Genomic DNA, 19,910 nt, shown 5'->3' with positions numbered 1-19,910 from the left:
TTTTGATGTTTAAAATCTGCCTGTACCTGGTGATCCCTATGACCCATTGACTCACAATTTACCTAGGGAAAATGTTGATTTAGTTGCTCTTTCTGACTTAGTAAAATCCTTACCATCTGCATTTGCTATTCGAGAAGTTGCTCAACATGTGTCTGTTCCATCTGTAACTTGTTCGGCCTTTTCTATTCCTATTACTGTCGCTGCGTCAGACTGTCACTCTGATCCTTTATCTATTCCAGTTTCATCTACTCAAGAAACTGTTCCAGTAATCTCTGTGCCTCTAGCTAAATCTTCTCGAAAGGGAAAAGAGAAAATCTATGTTTCAGGTACTGCAGAAAAGAGAGGATTGTCTCAATTGGAAGATGTTGAAACACAAATTGACAGGAAACTTCAACGCCGGGGATCCACACTGCCACCCCGAACCACTAGGTCACGGGCTCAAGCTGACTCACCTGTTGTGCCTACACCATCCGGCTCCAAATCGAAGGGATCAAGCATGGTTTACAAGCCTCATCTTTTGTCTCTCGACTTACTTGCAATATGGAAGACTCATGTCAATCGGGTTTTTATTGTTGAAAAATCCATTAATGAAGAAGATTTGACGACCAAGTGCAATATTATTCCACTGCTGCGTGATCAACATTTGCTAGCCTCTTTGTGACACATTGGTCCCTACTCCACCTGGCTGACTGCCGAATTTTACACGAATTTGACTTTGGACACATTCACTGAAGGATCGGCTCGATTTCATCAAGTCTTCATTCGTGGTACTTGGTATCCATTTGGGCCTTCAGAGATCAATGCGTATTTGGGCACTCCAAATCATCCTGTTTCTCCGGATCCTAGCCTTCACTTGATGGCCGCAGCTCTCACGCATAATAAGGAAGTTTCATGGCCATGTGATGGAATTTCAAGCTTAAAGCTCACGACAGTTTACTCCGTGCTTCTCCGACTTGCTTCAGCCAATTGGGTCCCGGCTGGCCGACGCCATCTTGTTCCAGAACACCTCGCTGGACTACTCTACAAAATCAGGAACCGTCTACCATTCAATTTGGGAATGGTCATATTTTCTCACCTTATGTCTTTTTTGCAGAAAAAAGAAGCAAAAATCCATCTTCCTTTCCCGTGCTTGATTTATGGAGTCCTTCAAGACCACGGATTCAAACCCTACAAGGAAGAAGTGATCACAACTCTTGACAATGCGTATATCTTTGATGACCGCCTCACACAGAAGGGCCATTATGATGACCGAGCTTCACTTGATCAGCTACCTGCCATTCCACTTCCAGCCCCACTGGTTTCTGCCCCTGCTTCATCGACTGACACTGCGTCAGCATCTCGTCCAAGCTCAAGAAGGGTTCCCAAAGAACCCCCAACACTGGTTGATCGTCGGCAGATTGTGCTCACCCTTGAGGCCTCTATTACACAAATTCAGCAGTCAGTTGCTTCTCAACAATCAACCATCTCGGGTCTTGCCAATCTTCGTGATGCACAACTCCAAGAAATTGCTCGCATGGAGGCCATTCACGCTCAGATTTTAGCTGACGCTAGGACTGCTGCCACTGACTCTGAAGATGAAGAAGATGATTCTGACTCGGGCACCCCGTCTGCACGGTAACTCTAATCCACTATTTTGATGTTCACCTACCTTTGTCATTTATTTGGCAAAAGGGGGAGTTAGGAGTAAGGGGGAGTATTACGGTTGTTAATTTTTGGAAATACTTTGAAGTGTTCTATTTTGTGGATTTGGAAGACTACTGCACTGGTGGATGATTTCAGTTTGGTATTAGTTATGTTTAATATTGGTTATGTTTGGAAGTGTTCCTACTAGCATGAATGGAAATAATGGACTCATATTAGTTAGGGGGAGTAATAGTAGTGATGGTACTCCTAACTAACAGTATGGATAATTTTGGTATGGTATCTCACATGCACAAGTGAATCAAGGTTGATATGGTATGATATGATTTAAATGATTGTGTGTGTGATTCAAGTTTTGAAGATTTCCATTAGGTTCTCTACTCACAAGTGGTCCAAAAGATTTCAATTTGTTAATACTTTGTTTTTAATCTTCTATGTCATGTTAAGTACCTATACTAAGGGCTATAAATAAAATGTAAATTAATTCTTGCCCAAAGTATTTGATACTCAAGTTTTTCTAAATAAAATGCCAAAGGGGGAGATTGTAAGTGTAAAATAAAATTACACTATTGGCTATTTTATTGGTATTACTAAGTTTAAAATAAATTAGTGTTATTTGTTTTTTTAAATCTTTATGGACCATGTGAGTATGAATTTAGTGGTCAGAATGCTTGGTATTATTAAATCCACAAAGAAGCTTTCAATTTATAAAATGAATGGTTGAGGCTTGTTCGAACAATGAATAGCTAAGGGGAAGGCTACTTTGGTGGATCAAGACAAACAAGGTTGTTGAAAGGACTATAAAAGCACATTGTCTGAAGGAAGCTATTGCCGATTACTTGAGAATTATACCTTGTGAAAGCTCTCCTGATTTTACAAAGCAATTTCTATTTAAATTGTAATTTCTGATTTAATTTGCAAGAGCATTTATATTGTACTGCATGATCAGTACGTGGTACTGCTGAAGCAACTAGTGAAGATTGTTCGGGTGTACGTGTGTCAGTCCTGGATAGGTGTTAGAAAGAGTGGTAGTGGTAAAGGCTGGAGGCCGTATTCAGTTACCTCTTGTAATACTCCTTTGGTGAACATCTATAGTGGATTGGGCAGACGTGGGTTGCCCCGCAGACGTAGGAGAAGGAGCTCCGAACTGCGTAACAATTTCCTTGTGTTTTTATTTTTATGCTTTCTGCAGTTATTTTTAATACTTGCTTATATGAGTTTAATTAATTAACTAAATCGGTGCATAATTCAATTAAAAGATAAAAACACTTAATTTTCTTTTATTTCAAGTATCACGGTACAATTTCATTAATGATAAGGGTCCATGGTCCATCGTGGACCACATTAATTAATTAATGGGGATTCTAGTCTAATTAAATCTATTTTTAATTATATGGTAACGGAATTAATTATATAATTAATCCGGATACGGAGGCCGTAACACGGGGTGTTACAATGAGATTGCTTATTAAGTTATATGATAACATGAGATTGCGTATTGAGTATATGATAACATGAGATTGCTTATTGAGTTATATGATAGCATGAGATTGCTTATTGAGTTATATGATAGCATGAGATTGCTTATTGAGTATATAATAGCATGAGACTGCTTATTGAGTTATGTGATAGCATGAGATTGCTATTTGAGATATATGCTGATATGAGATGGTTGTTAAGATATATGTTAGATTGAGATTGCTTGTAAAGATTAAGTATATTATTAACCATCAACTTGAATATGATTAGAGAATATTGCCATGATAAGATATGTATGTGAAAGCATGAGATCGTTGATAAACTAAATAATTGAGAAAGTATACCTATTTGATAATTAGGTTGCAATCATATAGATATCCTGTAGAGCATGTTTAATTGTTGATTAAGTGATCGAGAATACTTGATCTAAGTGTGTGAAACAAATGTTTTCCAAAAGTATATACGATAGTATTTTACATGGTTGAGTGGCCTTATACTTAGCTTCGTGCTAACGAGTCCATGATATAATGACTGCTGGATTATTGATTATATAACACTACATTCAGTTAGTGTACTCATACGGCTTAGTAGACACCTATACACCATCTGTGGTTCTGAGTCTTGTAACACAACAGGAAGATCAACTGTGGCCGGAGATCAACAGGATTACCGACTCCGCTTATACAAGGTCAGGTTTCTAGTATAATTCAGTATAGTTAAATTTTTTATATCTAACATTTCTTAGTATAAAATTCCACCCTTGCACTTTGTGAATGACTTTGGGTCATTTTCCTAAAGCAATGATCTTCCTCTTCTTTTATTCTCTCTCTCTCTCTCTCTCACGGCAGTAGCAGAAAACAAAGGTTGAAGGCTATTTTCAATGACCAGTACAAAATCCCATTACCTAATAAAGAGGAAAGAGTCTACCCTTTTTGAAATATCATTTCTTTCATCTTCTTTAATTTTCTCAATGCATGCTCATCCTTAGCCCATTTTTTTTTATTAATCTTAATCTTGTTTATCAAACACAAAACAAACTTATTCAGCTATGTCAAAATGAAGATTAAATTCGGAAATGTTGGCTTAGGATAATAAATCTGAATACAACGTGCCATTACAAAATTAAAGAACAAATGAAATAATTAAATAAAAAAAGAAAACTAAAATAAAGTTTGAAAGCAAAATAGAAGATAGAAAGCGCAGAAGGAAATGACCGGAAGGTCTTGGTTGAAATGTCATCGATCTAACCAATGAATTGAAAGTTGAGAATTGATTAGCTTATCTGATATAGAATAGTAAAAGATAGAAGATGAAAGTCACAAATAATGTTGTTGTCAAAAGTCATTGGTGGTGGGACGACGTGATCATCCATTCCCTGTTCAGCAGCCAGAAAGTCATCAAATTAATAAAATTGCTCGCGACGTTGATTAGGTTCAGTGGAAGAAAGATGCAAGTTGCAAGATGTGAATTGGTCCAAGAAATCCTGTCATTTCACATTTTGGTTGGCCATAGATGAACTTTAGCCAGGGAAAGTCACAAATATTGCTGTCAAAAGTCAAGTCTTCACCAGTAACTCTTAATAAACACGGCATACTTTGGCAAAGTAAATAACATGTGATCTAGACAAAATTGACAATACAGACTCAAGCCCTCCTACGGCATTTCAGATTTTTATTTATTTTTTGTCATTTTGTGTGGAAGATATTAAAAATGATTATTTATGATTTGACGTTTTCAGGAAATTTCTGAGAGAATTAATTACCGAAATGGTCCCTTGACTATAGTAAAATTATCAATTTGGTCATTGACTATTTTTTTGACTAATTAAGTCCCTCAACTTTAAAAATCTTAACCAATTTAGTCCTCCATTTGTTTGACCGTTAGTAAACCGTTAACTTGGGACCAAATTGATAATTTCCTACAGTCAAGGGACCATTTTGGTAATTAAATTTAAGGGTGGACAATTCAGTTCAGTTTTCTCAAACCGAACCGTAACAAACTAGTTAGATTCGGTAATATACCTAACAACTGAATGGTAATAGATTCTTGTATACCGAACGGTTCGGTAAAAATTCGAACCGAACTAAATTGTTCGATAAAAAATGAACCAAACCGAATACCGTTTGAACTTTGGATTGCTATTTTGTTATATATTAGACTTTGGATATGGACTATGTAAACACCATAACACATAATATAGAACTTTTGATAACAAATCATAAAGAAATCAAATAAAACATTTACGAGAGTTACCCGTGAGAATATGAGTTGAACGGCAGAGCAAGCAGCAAGGGACTTATATTTACTTTTTATTTATTTATTTATTTATTTATTTACTATTATTATTATTATATTTAAAAAAAATCAAACGGTATTCGATTCAGTTCAATTTTGAATTGAATAATTCGGATCGGTTTTTTATCGAACGAAAGAATCCAATACTGTTCGGTTGTTCGGTATATTACCGAACCAAACTAGTTCGGTTCGGTTCAAGAAAACTAAACCGAATTTCCCACCCGTAAAGTTAATTACCAAAATGGTCCCTTGACTATAGCGAAATTACCAATTTGGTCCCAAGTTAACGGTTGAGTAACGGTCAAACAAACGGAGGACCAAATTGGTTAAGATTTTTAAAGTTGAGGAACTTAATTGGTTAAATAAAATAGTCAAGAACCAAATTGGTAATTTCGCTATAGTCAAGGGACTATTTCGGTAATTAACTCTTTTTGAAAGATAATAGAAAATATTTGGTTTAAATATATAATTAGTCCATATAGCAAGTTACTACATACTATGTGAACACAGTTTTTGGCACAAGTCCATGTACTTATTTACTGTTAAATGTTCAAATAAATAATTCATATATTTGGTTTAATTGTTACCATAATTATATTTAGTAATTTATTATATCTAAAATTCTTAGTTTAATAATATTAAACATATCATAATTATTACTCAAATTATCAATTATATTTTAAAATAATTTAAATTCTACAACAATGAATTAAAAAAAAAATTATTTACAACGGAGTATTATTTTTAAAAATATTTTAATATAATCAAGATTTTAACATTGACTATTATTATTAAACATATATTTTTGCACATTGCACGTATAAAATACTAGTCTCTGTGTGTGTAGATGAACATGATCCCATTAACCACCCCTCATGTGAGAACTATGAATAAATTTCATCGATCAATCTAAGATGATCAAAGGTTGAAAATAAAAGACAAATCGCGGTGATATTTTTGTAATTATAATTGTGTATCTTATATTCCCTGATTGTGCATTCGCGGATAACTGGTTGTGCATCTCGAAACATTTTCTAAACACACTATCAAGTATTTTCCTAAAAAAAAAAAACGGTGGTGTCATTCTATAATTAATTTTGTAATTATGATTCTACATCTTGTAATGCTTGATTGTGCATTTACAAATTTTTCTCAAATTTCATTCTTAATTATTTTTCAAATGCACAACTATAATGACAAATATGGCACCACATAAAAAAAAAAAAAAAAAAAAAAAAATTAATCATTGATCATCTTAGATAGACGGATAAGATTAGTTCTCACATTCTCAAGGGAAGTAGTTTTCACACACACACACACACACACACACACACACACACACACACACACACACACACACACACACACACACACACACACACACACATATATATATATATATATCAATTTCGTAAATTCTTGCACCATGTATTTCAGTGGTGCATTTTTAAGTACTCTATGGTGCAGTTTTGAGTGATTAATGTTGCATTGATTTGTATTACACCACTTTAACGGGGTGTCAAACTCGTAGACGGGTGCAATAAACCCATTATCGGGGTGCATTATGTGCTAGTGTGCGGTACATATTTGAGTGCTCTGTGGTGCACTTTTGAATGATTAATGGTGCATTGATTTGTATTACACCACTCAACGGGGGTGTCAAACCCGTCGACGGGTTTAATAAACTCGTCAACGAGGTGTATTACGTGCTAGTGTGTGGTGATTTTTTAGTGTGTTAGGAACTGTGTAATTAGATTTTGATGATACCAAACTACTTAGGGATTTAGACCCATCCCCCTCCCCCATCTTTTTAATCTCGTTGTTTAGAGTCTTTCGGGTAGAACGAATCATCCAGTAGGACGTGTTTGCTCATGACATGTTTCGTAGAGTACCTACACGAAACAAGGCATCTTCAGTTAGTCATCATCAAGATCAAGTGAAGAGAAGACCGAAAGTAGGTCAGGCCGAGAGATTCATGCAGACCGAAACCTGGAAGGGTCTATCTCTTGTGTAATTTACAAATGACAAAGAAAGGTTATTTGAGATGTGAAGACAACGAATGTTAAGGACAATCATTCGTTACTAGAACCCGAGACTACGAGTCAATGTCTGACTCAATTGGACAAGCCTTACATGCTCTCGGAAGCATAAATGTCAAAGTCTCAATGCTAGGAAAATCATCCTAAACAAATGGTGTCCTAGAAATGAAGTTTTGAATCCCAATGAGCATTAAATGTTTGGTACTTTTGACAGTACTAAAAGACAAAAAGGTAGGTCACCTTTTTTATGTCAACGACTACGTAGTACATGCCGCATTAAAGACTCCGTACCCAGCAGATATTACACACTGGTTAATAGGTATTGAAATCTCATCTTCCTCCAACGGATGAATTTCTCTCACCTATAAATACCCCTCTTCACCACTTGAAGTATGTGTTGGTTATCACTCCATTGTTAACAAAAGCTTTCAAAATCTCTCAAAGCTACAAGTTATTTGCAACCAGTGTGTGTGTGTGAAGATTCTTTTAAAGATAATCTAACTCTCAAAATCTTCACATCTTCAAGAAATCTTGCACAAGTCAATATGAAGATCAAGCTTCATCAAGTCAAGATTTCAAGTTGGAGATACCATCAATCCTTTCCAATAACACTCAACTCTGTAGAAGTTGATAGAGGCGGAGTAAACTCGGAGGAGTTGAAAAACTTGAGCAAGTTGCTGTCTGGCTTAGTGATCAAGGAAGCAAGCTTGGCTTAGTTTGTACTAAGGAGTGATAGTGCAAACCCTTTTACGAGTTGTAAAAGAAGAGTGGAGTAGGCTTAGTTAATAGCCGAACCACTATAAAATCTCTCTCCACCCTTTTATTTATTATTGCTTTACTTTTGTGCATTGCATTCATATCAAACCTAAGCAATACCTTTCGAACTCAACAGGTGCAAAGAAAAATAACAAGAACACTTAATTTCCGCTGTGAATCAGTCTTTCGAGTTTAGTTACCAAAAATTGCTTAAGAGTCTATTCACCCCTCCCCCTCTCTAGACTCTTACCTTCGGTATCGGGATCAACTGGAGTGTTGTGTGGTGCATTTTCAAGTGATACATGGCGCATTGAGATTGTCCAGCGCCTTTGGATGAAAATGATCGGACGATGCGTATTAGGCAACATGACCGCATGATAGATGATGACCGCATATGAGCACATTTGTGTGTCTATATATATATATATATATATATATATATATATATATATATATATATATAATTAGTCAATTTAATCTTACATTGTTTGAAATGGAATAATTAAGTAAAATTGTTTGTCTACGTGGCTAGTAAGATGGCAGACCAACATAAGTCACTATAATAGTGTGTATGTGCGAGCGTGCATGCGTGTGTGTGTGTGTGTGTGTGTGTGTGTGTGTGTGTGTTTGTGTGTGTGATAGATACCCCAAATCGGACACCTAATCTAGAAAGTGCAAAAGGGAAGTTAGGCTCGAGCACGGCATAACATGGCAATTCAAGAGAAAGGACTTCTGTCATGTTTCCCGCCTTTCTCGCGAAGTACCCGGGAGAGCAGGCTAGCAGACGAACGCGTACCTGGGCAAGAGTTGGCTGGCTCAGGCAAAGCGACTAGGCTCGGTAGTCGGCGTGTCCCCGACTGGGTTCCTTCTATGGACCCGAGTGGGCGACTAGGCTCAGCGGTCGGTGCGTCCTTGTCTAGGTGGCACAGCTCCCTAGCCGGGCTTCCTCGTCAGGCAGTCAGTGCGTCCCCGACTAAGTGCGCGCCCTAAAATGTTTAGCGGCGGATTCCGTGGAGATTCCTTTCCTTATGTAACACCCCACTTTTTCTAAATCTTAATTACAATTCTAAACCACAATTAACATAAACAAAGCAGCGGATAATTGACTTAATAAGAAAACTAGTGGGAATGTCACCGCCACAACCACCACTCCGTGGTGATTGCACAGGCTAAGGGTAGAACTAGAAATAAAGATAAAATACTAACATCCATAAATTTAACCGAAAGTCATAAGGGGGAAAAAGACACCCCGAAGTCTACATCATCAACATCGTAAGTCTATAAATCCGACCAATAAGATCATAATAAAAGTAATAAGAGTTTAGACTTCTATAACTACTAGACTAGTCTAACTCGATCACTTTTCAACGCTGGGCCACCTGAAAGGGGTTTTTCAAACAACACATAGACAAATAGGAAAAACACTCGTTAGCACGAAGCTAAGTATAACCACCTCAAACATGTAAAGTACTATAGAATATACTTTTAGAAAAACATTTGTTCACTTACTAAGTCAAACAATCTCAACACATAAACAAATGTAGATACAACACAGACTTTCTATATGCTTGTAACCTATAATATCCACATGCATGCTTCAATACAAATGATTTAACTACATAAAGATTTCAACACATAAATATCACAACGATCTCATCATAACGAACTCATGATTACAAGCAATTTCATACTATTAAACAATACGAAAACTATCGTCATTCTTTCAAGTTCTCATCATGCAAACTGGATATACAAAACCTCAATATGTAGCTAAAGCAATCATGCTCGATATACAATCTTGATTCAACATTCTTATTATGCAATCTCATGCAATACTCTACTCAAATGCAATCCCGTGCAATACTATACTCAAATGCAATCTCGGACAATACTATAAATGTCCTCAAATGCAATCTCGTGGAATACTATAAATATATTCATACACTCGTTGTAAAATAGAATACTTTCTGTGGAGGTCTCATTGAGTCATAAATGACTTGCTATGGCCATTAATTACAAGCATCAAACAATATTATCACAATTGCAACACAAGTATTAAACCCAAATAATAATATATTAAAGAAACTGAGAGCTCAGGTACATAGGTTCATAAACACTTTTACCCAAGAATCTCTAAAGAATTTAGCCAATCATGGCTAAATTATACATAACAAATATAATAAATAAAGAATTACAAATCATCAAAAGAGTACAAGAATTAACTAGACGATTTTTCCAAATCTCCCTAGTCTTCTTCTTGCTTTCCGAGACAACTTGTGACTCTTAATTTCTCTCCTTCTTGTCTCCAAGAATCTCTGAATTCTAAATTATGAATTGTAAATTATCTATTCTAATTATTTATTCTAAATTACCATTGATTCTTCCATTAGGGTTGAGGAATGTGGAATTTTATAGTAAGTACAAAGTTTGGGCGGAATTGGAAGTTTTCTAAATTTATTAGGAAATTGCCGTCTCAATGATTTGGAATATATATCTCTTTGATTTAAATTTGCAAATCATCTTATCTCTTAATTTGAGAAAATAAAGCAGCCACTTTAGTTTTGAATCTTTGGAAATTGGCCACCTTTTGATTTTGGAATTCAGCAGCGCACTTTAGCTTCGGAGAATTTTCTTGCCGCCTAATTTGATTTGTTGCAAATCAGCCTCCTTTTCGTATATAGCTGCGCGTCTTTCTCGACGCGATGGCTCGACGCGCTCGACCAGAAAACTTTCTGAAAATTTCGATGCGTCGAATGTACTATTGGTGTCTTTCGGTCCATTTTTAACTCCAATTTTGTCTTAAGACTTTCCTTGCTTCCAATGGTTCAAAAACACTAACAAACACTATAACATATTAAAAACAAGTGTGAATCATAACTAAATGATAAAATAAGGGAAACGCGTATTAAATAGGCAAGATTAAAGAACTTAGTTACTAAGATGATAAAAAATAACTATAAAAACAAGCACAGATGTGATAACATCAAGTTATTTCTCATAAATTTTGATCTTTATGCATTAAAATATTTTTTCCATGGGCTTACAGTTTAAAAATGTTAAAGTATATATCATGTATATTATTATTCAAAATGTTGGGTCTCTTTTGGTTTGTACTCATTGTTGTTTGAATATTAAGTTTATACTTTGAAATCTCATGTTGAAAATTGCTTTAAGTTATGCAATTTATTTGGAATATATGAGTTTAATGTTTAATTTTATGCATATTTTTCCTAACATTAATATTTTGTTTTAAATTATGCAATTTTATTATGTCTTTAGTAATGCATACTTTGGGATGAAATTATATTAGTTCCTATTAAGTTGGACTTATACATAATCTTTAGTTGCGGTAGTGCCTGAATTTAAACACGTTTAGTCCATTAATTCAGTTCACCGTTTAAGTTTTAATCATAGGTGAACCATACAGTTTTCTGATGTATACCCTACAGTTTTAGGTTCATACCCCAAACAGTTATACTTTAAGTACATATTATCGGGGAGGCATACTAGTTTTATGGCAATGACTTAAGAACATCTTGTGCCGCTAGTCTCCTTCAATTGATACTCTACCTAAAAAATTGGTTTTCAGTGAAACCTTGTCTCTAACCACCTTTAATTTCCTAGGAGTATATTTAGATTTTCCCATCACAATTTAGTATAATCTGTTTGCCAGTTTTTTTTTTTTTTTAGTATTTCTTGCCATCGTGATTTGGTTTCCGTTCATTAAAGAATAGCCACATCATCTCCTTAATCAGTTAAAATTATATAGGTTAGGCAAGGAATTGATGATTGTCTAGTGATCTTATAATTTTAATTTGATTTGGGAGTAGCCACAACATCCTTAATCTGTTAAAATTATATATTAAGCTGTTTATTTTTATCACATAAAGTTTTGGACATATCATTTGTGATTAATTGTATGAAATATGATGAAATTTAGCCCACATGCAATTATGTATCAGAATGTAGTTTAGTAGTTTTATGAGTGATGATAGAACGAGATCAATTTATATGTAAATAGTGATTTCTAATTCTATCTTAAAGTTTAATTTTATGATGTAAACTTTATATCATATTTCTTAATTTGCCCATATGGATTAAGAAAAGACACATGATTTCTTAAGTTTTTTAACATAATGGTTGTAATGAATCTTATTGAGTAAAACTTTAGCCTACGGGCTAATTTTATGTCACTTGATTCTTCAACTCATTTGATAATTGTTTCATCATGAATTAAATTTTTCAGTTGGATCTAATTTAGTAAAACTTTAGCTCACATGCAAGTTTTAGGATAGTTATGTTGTGCATCTGTATGCACCATACATGAATGGTGCATACGGATGCAAAAATGACGTCGTTTTATTAAAATCGCGCGTCTCCCCTTTAAAAAAAAATTCAGGTTCGATTCCCAGCAACAGCATTATGTTGTTCATTCATTCTGGAATTTTAGTTCATAGATTATGGAATTTTAGTTCATTGATTCTGGAATTATAGTTCATTGATTCTGGAATTATAGTTCATCGATTCTGGAATTGTAGTTCATCGATTCTGAAATTTTAGTTCATAGATTCTGGAATTTTAGTTCATTCATTGTGAAATTTTTAGTTCATAGATTAGATTCTGGAATTTTAATTCATAGATTCTGGAATTATAGTTCATCAATTCTGGAATTTTAGTTCATATGTTGTTGTTGGGAATCGAACCTGAATTTTTTTTTTTTAAAGGGGAGACGCGCGTTTTTAATAATACGACGTCGTTTTTGCATCCGTATGCACCATGCATGGTGCATACAGATGCACAACATAATTTGCCCAAGTTTTATGTCACTAGATTTTTTTGGCTATTTAGTAATTTGTGGAAAATATTATCATAAGGGTTTCTTAATTGGATTTAATAGAATTAAAACTTTAGCCCACATGCGACTTTTATGTCAATAAATCTCTTAACCCATTAGATAATAATTTTATCACAATTCTTAGAATTTATAAATTTAACTCAATTATAATTCTAAGTTTCATGGTTTGCATTAGCAAAACATGTATTCAGTCACTTCCCAAAATTTAGCCACTTTTATTAATTGATCCATGAAGCTTGCTCGATTCTTCGAGCTAACTGTAGTAAGTTACGTAATTTGACATAGCTCTTTTGGATTCCATTAATAATAAAGTGTATCTTTTGAGCCAAATTCTAACTTGGTTTTGAAAGGTGTATTTTGTTTTTTTTTTTTTAGTATATCTAACTATGGTGGGGAATTATATCTTCATTATTTAGTTGGACTTTAATTGGAGCCAAAAATTGATTATTTAGTATGCCCAACTAATGGTGGGGAATTATATCTTCATTATTTACTTGGTCAAACCAATTATGAGTATGTATATTCATTTTATTAAATTCGTTGAAAAATATTTCAGTTAGTGGGAGTGATCATTTAGAAATAGATCATTAAGATGCTCCATTAAAGATTATGGATTTAATTATTGGCTTCATATATCCTAAATTGGATTGTATGTCAAACAATAAGTCCAAAATATTCCACAAGTATTAATCTTGTATTTGTTCATATAAATTCATAAGTTCAAATTATTGAACATTTGATTGTGCAACATATTTATGAAAATGTTGTAACAATATTAAGAAATTTATTAGAACAAAAACATTTAACTTGTGGTGCACTGTCATTTAATAAATTCTTAGTGATTAATAGAGTCTTTAATTAGTTTCTTCAAAATTGATCCTGTGCCATTTTGGTTTGTAAGGTTCAAGACAATTTTATGAGACATATAAGTAAGACGTACTCATGTTTAGTTCATTTATTGTGAACATTGGAGTTATTTGGGAAAGTATGGTGTATGATTAAGATTCTAAATTTATGGACTTGGACTTTTGGTTTGTTGTCTAAGTTATTGGAATGCTTTTGTGACTTGACTATCTTTTGGTTATTTTGATGAGTGGGAGTAACAGACGTGTTAACTCCAAGCTCTTAGCCGTTAGAGGTAGTACTTATATTAACTTATTAAGAAGTCATAGAATATAGTTAGCATTATGCTGGCATTAAGAGATCTCTACTAAATGCATGCTTCTAAGGTTTTAGAGATCGTACAATGTACTCTTTTGTACAATTTGAATGTATTTCTCTTTTCAGTTGTGCACATAATATATTTTGAGAAACATCTCTTAAGGTACTGAGAATAAACATTGGGTTTGTTCATAAAGGACCTAAGTTGGAGAATTAAAATGCATGTGACCATAATGGATACTACTCTGATTAAATAGATGACATGTCACTATGATTTTTGTGTTTTGTTCTTTGATGAGAGTTGTGTTAGTACTTGCACCAAATGGAAGAATGTAAGATTTTCCGAATAGTATATATTTTATATTATATATTAGGACTTTAATTAAGTGGTGCAAGTTGATTAAATTTATTAAGTGGTCTTGTTGGACTGAATAACTAGAAGTTGTTATTCAACCAGACTCTGTGCCTAATATAAACCTAGATTGGGCTTCAGGATATTCATTATATAGCACATAAAGATACACTACTCATACTATATATACTCCTCAGTAGACACCAATACGTCGTCTAGGGTTCTGAGTTAAGTATGAGACAAATATGGTTAACGGTCTACCGTTCAAGAGACAACACAACAAGAGACAACTCAACTAGAACATCTAGGGTTCTGAATTAAGTATGAGACAAATATGGTTAACGGTCTACTGTTCAAGAGACAACACAACAAGAGGCAACTAACTCAACCAGAACATCAATTATGGCTGAAGATCAATACGACTATCGCTTTCGCTTATACGAGGTCAAATTTCTCGATCAACACACTATCGCTTCCACTTATACGAGTTCAAATTTCTCTTATATTATTATTCAGTATAGTTAGATTATTTCATATCAAAGTTCAACGATAAGGTACAAGTGCCTTATCCCACCAAATGCAAATTTTTACTGATTGCTTGAGTTAGGTGGAAACCAGCTAAGCTTCCGACATTATATCACAAATTGCTGAATTATTAAATTAAAACTTATTGATGGGTCATCCGTCACGTCCATTCGAGGAAGGAGAGAACGATTTAACTTCTGCCACTTAGCGTTTAACTATGACAAAATTTCAACTCGTAGGCTATATATATATAAGTTGAGCGCAAGACAAGTGCACTATACCACCACCACAATTCATCAAACCACATAGTTATCAATCGAGATATGGCTTTTCTTGCTGTAAAATCTCTTATGAGAACGTTAGAGCTTCAGTTCCTACAACCCCAACCACGTGTTACTCTTTCAAACAAAGAGCAGATCAAGTATCTTCATGAAAAACTTGACCATTTGCTAGTTTATCTTGAGGAATCTGAGAAGAAAGCCACCAATCCGGAGGAGATGAAAGAAGTCACCAAAAAAATTAAAAGAGTGAGTGTCAAGGCAGAAGATGACATTGAAGCAGAGCTGTTGAAGGCTCATCATTATCACAAACTGGAGAAAAGCTTGCAACGAGTAGTGCATGACGTTGAAGAGCTGATGCATATTACAAGGAACACCAACCACTTTGTCAACAATAATCCCACGGTTGGAGGTTCCTACCAACATACCTCAGATGTGGAGGTTGCAATGGTAGGACACTCAGATGAACTGGACGAGGTAAAGTCTGAGCTCCTTCGCCACTCACTCAAACAACGCCAAGTAATGGCAATGGTGGGTATGGGTGGTATCGGCAAGACAACTTTTGCTAAGAGAATTTATGACGATCCTATTGTCACATCTCATTTTGAGTTACGTGCTTGGACAACCATGTCCCAAGTGCATAACAAAGCACAAGCCCTCTATGAGCTTTGCCGTTGCATCATGCCAAAGAGCAGTACCTTCAACAACAAAATGGAGGGTGATCTGGAAGTCCAACTGCGCCAAAGTTTATTGGGCCAGAGGTACCTTATTGTTGTGGATGACATATGGACTACTGAAGCATGGGATGATATCCAAAGATGCTTTCCAGATGATAAAAATGGGAGCCGAATTTTGTTGACCACTCGACATACAGAGATAGCTCAGTATGCCAACAACTCTGGTGAGTATTGTTATAACATGCGTTTCTTAAATCCAGAGGAAGGTTGGGATTTATTTGAGCAGAAGTTTTTGGCTAAAGAATTTCTGAACAATGAATTTGAAGTAATAGGGAGGAACATTGTTCAGAAATGTGAGGGTTTACCACTTACAATTGTGGTGTTAGCAGGGCTTCTCTCTACCCTCAAGTCAGTAGATGAATGGGAAAACATTGAAAGAACAATAAATTCATTTCTGACTTTAAATCTTCCTGAACAATTTTCAAGAATACTCAATTTGAGTTACAACTGTTTGCCTAGCGATTTGAAGGGTTGCTTTTTGTATTTGGGACTTTTTCATGAAGATTGTGAGATTCCAATTAAAAAGCTTATTAGGTTATGGATTGCAGAGGGATTTGTAGGGGGCATGAGTCATAGCAAGAGGCTAGAAGAAATAGGTAAAGATTATTTGCAAGATCTTATTGATAGAAGTCTAATTATGGTTCATAGGAGAAGCTTTGATGGAAAAATCAAGACTTGTAAGATGCATGATCTGTTACATGAGTTGTGCACAAGCAAGGCTAAAGTTGAGAACCTTTTGTACCTTGAAACTATGGGTAGTAGTGATCGTTTTGGTCGCTTTATTCGATTGGGTGATAGCCGTTGGTTAAGCCTTAAAGTAGCAAATCCAGCTTTTCATTTGGTCATTGCTTCCAGGAAATGTCGTACCATTTTATGTTTTAATATGGCTTCTAACTGTGATCGTGAATGGTATTTGCGAGCCAACTCTTTTAAGAAGTTAAGAGTGTTAGACTTGAGCAAGATTAACTTTGCATTAGGTATGCCTCCAGATATTACAGATCTTGTTTTCCTAAGATACCTAGCATTAGCCTCAAGTGAGCTTCTAAACCATATACCTTTGTGGAAGAATTGGAACCTACAGACACTAATTATCAGTGAAGATGACAATGGTTCCCGCAAGTTGCCTCATGGAATCTGGGACTTGCCACATCTAAGGCATCTGGAAACCTATCACCAGGTTTCTATAGATCTTCCAAAAGTTGTTCAAGAGAATATGCAGACACTTTATTGGCTGCCTACCTCAGAGTGCACAATGGAAGTGTTTCTGAGAATCCCCAATGTTAAAGAGTTGGGAATAATTGCAAAATGCGAAGCTGCCTCACAGGGTTTAGATAACTTATGTTATTTAGAGAATCTTGAGAAGCTAAAAGTTATGGGCTCTTACACTCGTCCTTTACACCTCCCTCCACAGGCCAATAATTTCCCACAAAACCTTCAGAAGTTGACATTTGTGAGAACTCGTATACCATGGGAAGCCATGAGTATTATTAGTAAGCTGCCCCATCTGGAGGTGCTTAAACTCAAAAACTTTGCGTGTGTGGGAGAAGAGTGGGAACTAATTGGAGAAGGTGACTTCCCAAAGTTAAAAGTTTTGCTCATTTCTCTTACAAATTTGAAGGAATGGAAGGCAAATGTTGACTCTCCTTTCCCAAAACTCCAACGCTTACTCTTAAGAAATTGCTTTGAGTTGAAAGAGATGCCAGAGTGGATTGAAGGTATCTGCAACACACTCCAGTTAATTAAGTTGGAGTATTGCTACGCTTCCCTTGTGGCTTCTGCTAAGAGGATTAAAGAAGAGCAACTTGACAACTACGGATATGATATAGAAGTTGAAGACTCCAATACTCGACCAGGTTTGTGTATCAACTAATTAAACTTCAATTAGTACATGTTCTATCTTACGATCAATAATTGATTTTTATGATTAAATACTAGACGAGGACCATGCTATAGAAGAAGAGGATTCTAATGAAGTTGAATGTGTCCACCATGGTTTAACTGTAAGTTGCCTCTTCCTCCTTGTGTACCCCTTGAATCAATGGATATAATAGTTGTTAGCAGCATTAATGCCGCTTTAAATATGCTGACTTTTTCACCAACTGTACTTGATTATGATTTATTTGAAATATTATTACACTATTTCACCAAACTTCTTAGCAAATTTTTTTTTTAAACTTAGCATTTTAAATATCTTCGAATAAATAATGTAACTTTTTGTTTTATAACTTTTGAAACTAATAAAAGTGGAAAAGCAAAATTCGTCATTAGATTTGGATCACATGTAAACAACATTAACCTTAGCTTTTTTGTTTTGTGCAGAGCCTTTGGTTTGAAGCAAGGAGGCTAAGGATCGAATGGGGTGATGATACTAGGTATTGGATTTGGACAAGGGACTCTGAATTTGGGTATGTAAATTTTAATTCTCTAGAATATTAAGAATTGCGGGCTGGCAATCCTGGCATTGTCCCGGCAATTTATATAGACTAGAACCTAACAAAAAGTACATTATTAATATATTAAAAGTACATTATTTGTGTATTTAATGTACATTATATAAAATAATATAGTTTTAGTACTCAAATAATGTACTTTTCTTGAATACAATTTACATTTTTAATATATTAAAAATACATTATATGTATACTGAATATACATTGCTGTGAATCATTGCATTGTTCCTCACTCGATCTATCTAACTATGATTAATTATATTTTGTACAGATGTGAGGTTGCTAAGCTTGAGAAAGTTAGCTGGTTCGAAATCAGATTAACCTTTGACGTTGGGTGCTTATCTAAGATGACATGTTATTCTGCCTACGTTGTTTTCAAGCTTGAAAGCGGGCGCTTTCTAGATGTCAACACAGGACTGGCAGGTGTGAGATATGAGAAGGACAAGGCCATATACGGTTGGATGCGTGGAGAGAATCGACACTCTCAGGTGTTTCTGGCAAAGACGAAATCTTATGGGGACTATGGTCAGTTTCCTAACAGCCGCTCTGATGGTTGGACGGAGATCAAGCTCGGAAACTTTTACGTTAGTAGTGGGAAAGAAGGTGAAGTTGAATTGCAACTTTGGCATGTATCAGACCAGTTCTGGAAGTCTGGTTTTATAGTGAGGGGCATTGAAGTTCGACCAGTAAATGAAGGATAAGAAAGATAGCTGTTTAGTCTCACTATATCAGGCAATGTCTTTACTGGCCTGGCGTTGCATATATGTGTTGGTCTTATTATTTACTGCATTCCTATTTCAGTTTGTCCGACAATTATTATATTTCTAATAAGTACTATTCTGTGTGTTGTGATAGATATTTATGTTCATGCATGCTTTTGAGTATGTAGTGACAGAATTGCATGTTGTATTATGTTCTACTTCTCAGCTTGAGAATCTCATGTCTTGGAGTAAACAAGTGAATGTATTTAATGAAATGCTTATATTAATGTTGATGCATAATTTAGCAAATCTCACCAAGCCAATTTTTAAAATTATATATATATATATATATATATATATATATATATATATATATATATATATATATATATAGAGAGAGAGAGAGAGAGAGAAAATTTCAATTTTGGTCCACTGACTATTGGGGTTGTGTTAATTGCAACACTTGACTTTCAAAAATATTAATTTAGTACCTTGACTATGCAATTTCTATCAATTTTGGTCGCTCCGGCCAAATTGCTAGCCAAATCTTACCGAAAAATTTTAATAGGTCAAATAATGAGGGTTTTTTGATCATTTTACTTTTTTCCTTTCTTCCCCGGCGAGCCAACTCCATTTCTGGC

General features: G+C 34.9%; 1 protein-coding gene and 1 long non-coding RNA gene across 3 annotated transcripts; one reads left to right on the top strand and one right to left on the bottom strand.

Annotated features, from left to right (window-relative positions):
* Positions 1 to 516: 516 nt before the first annotated feature.
* Positions 517 to 18,057, bottom strand: LOC109169554. Its single transcript, XR_002052262.1, has 4 exons — positions 17,986 to 18,057; positions 9,253 to 9,263; positions 2,911 to 2,918; positions 517 to 528 (listed from the first exon to the last, which is right to left on the bottom strand). It is a non-coding gene; the product is annotated as an uncharacterized LOC109169554 (long non-coding RNA).
* On the top strand, positions 15,307 to 19,451 carry LOC109169551 (putative late blight resistance protein homolog R1A-3). 2 transcript variants are annotated; one of them, XM_019318414.1, is made up of 5 exons: positions 15,308 to 16,023; positions 16,087 to 17,971; positions 18,054 to 18,118; positions 18,438 to 18,523; positions 18,840 to 19,451. In XM_019318414.1, exons 1-5 carry the CDS (start codon positions 15,427 to 15,429, stop codon positions 19,267 to 19,269), a joined length of 3,063 nt encoding a protein of 1,020 aa, XP_019173959.1. In that variant the 5' UTR covers positions 15,308 to 15,426; the 3' UTR covers positions 19,270 to 19,451. The 2 variants fall into 2 exon arrangements, with proteins under 2 accessions (XP_019173958.1, XP_019173959.1); XM_019318413.1 differs by having other exon boundaries at positions 15,307 to 17,971.
* Positions 19,452 to 19,910: the final 459 nt, after the last annotated feature.

The sequence above is a fragment of the Ipomoea nil genome, unplaced genomic scaffold, assembly GCF_001879475.1.
Source record: "Ipomoea nil cultivar Tokyo-kokei standard unplaced genomic scaffold, Asagao_1.1 scaffold3314, whole genome shotgun sequence".
Taxonomy (NCBI): domain Eukaryota; kingdom Viridiplantae; phylum Streptophyta; class Magnoliopsida; order Solanales; family Convolvulaceae; genus Ipomoea; species Ipomoea nil.
Note: the sequence above shows the minus strand (reverse complement) of the source record. Positions and strands in the feature narration are given on the sequence as shown.

Coding starts and splice junctions, on each gene's coding strand:
- LOC109169551 (XM_019318413.1), top strand. CDS start 15,427: ATGGCTTTTCTTGCTGTAAAATCTCTTATGAGAACGTTAGAGCTTCAG. Junction 18,119..18,437: donor GTGTCCACCATGGTTTAACT/GTAAGTTGCCTC, acceptor TGTTTTGTGCAG/AGCCTTTGGTTTGAAGCAAG. Junction 18,524..18,839: donor ACAAGGGACTCTGAATTTGG/GTATGTAAATTT, acceptor TATTTTGTACAG/ATGTGAGGTTGCTAAGCTTG.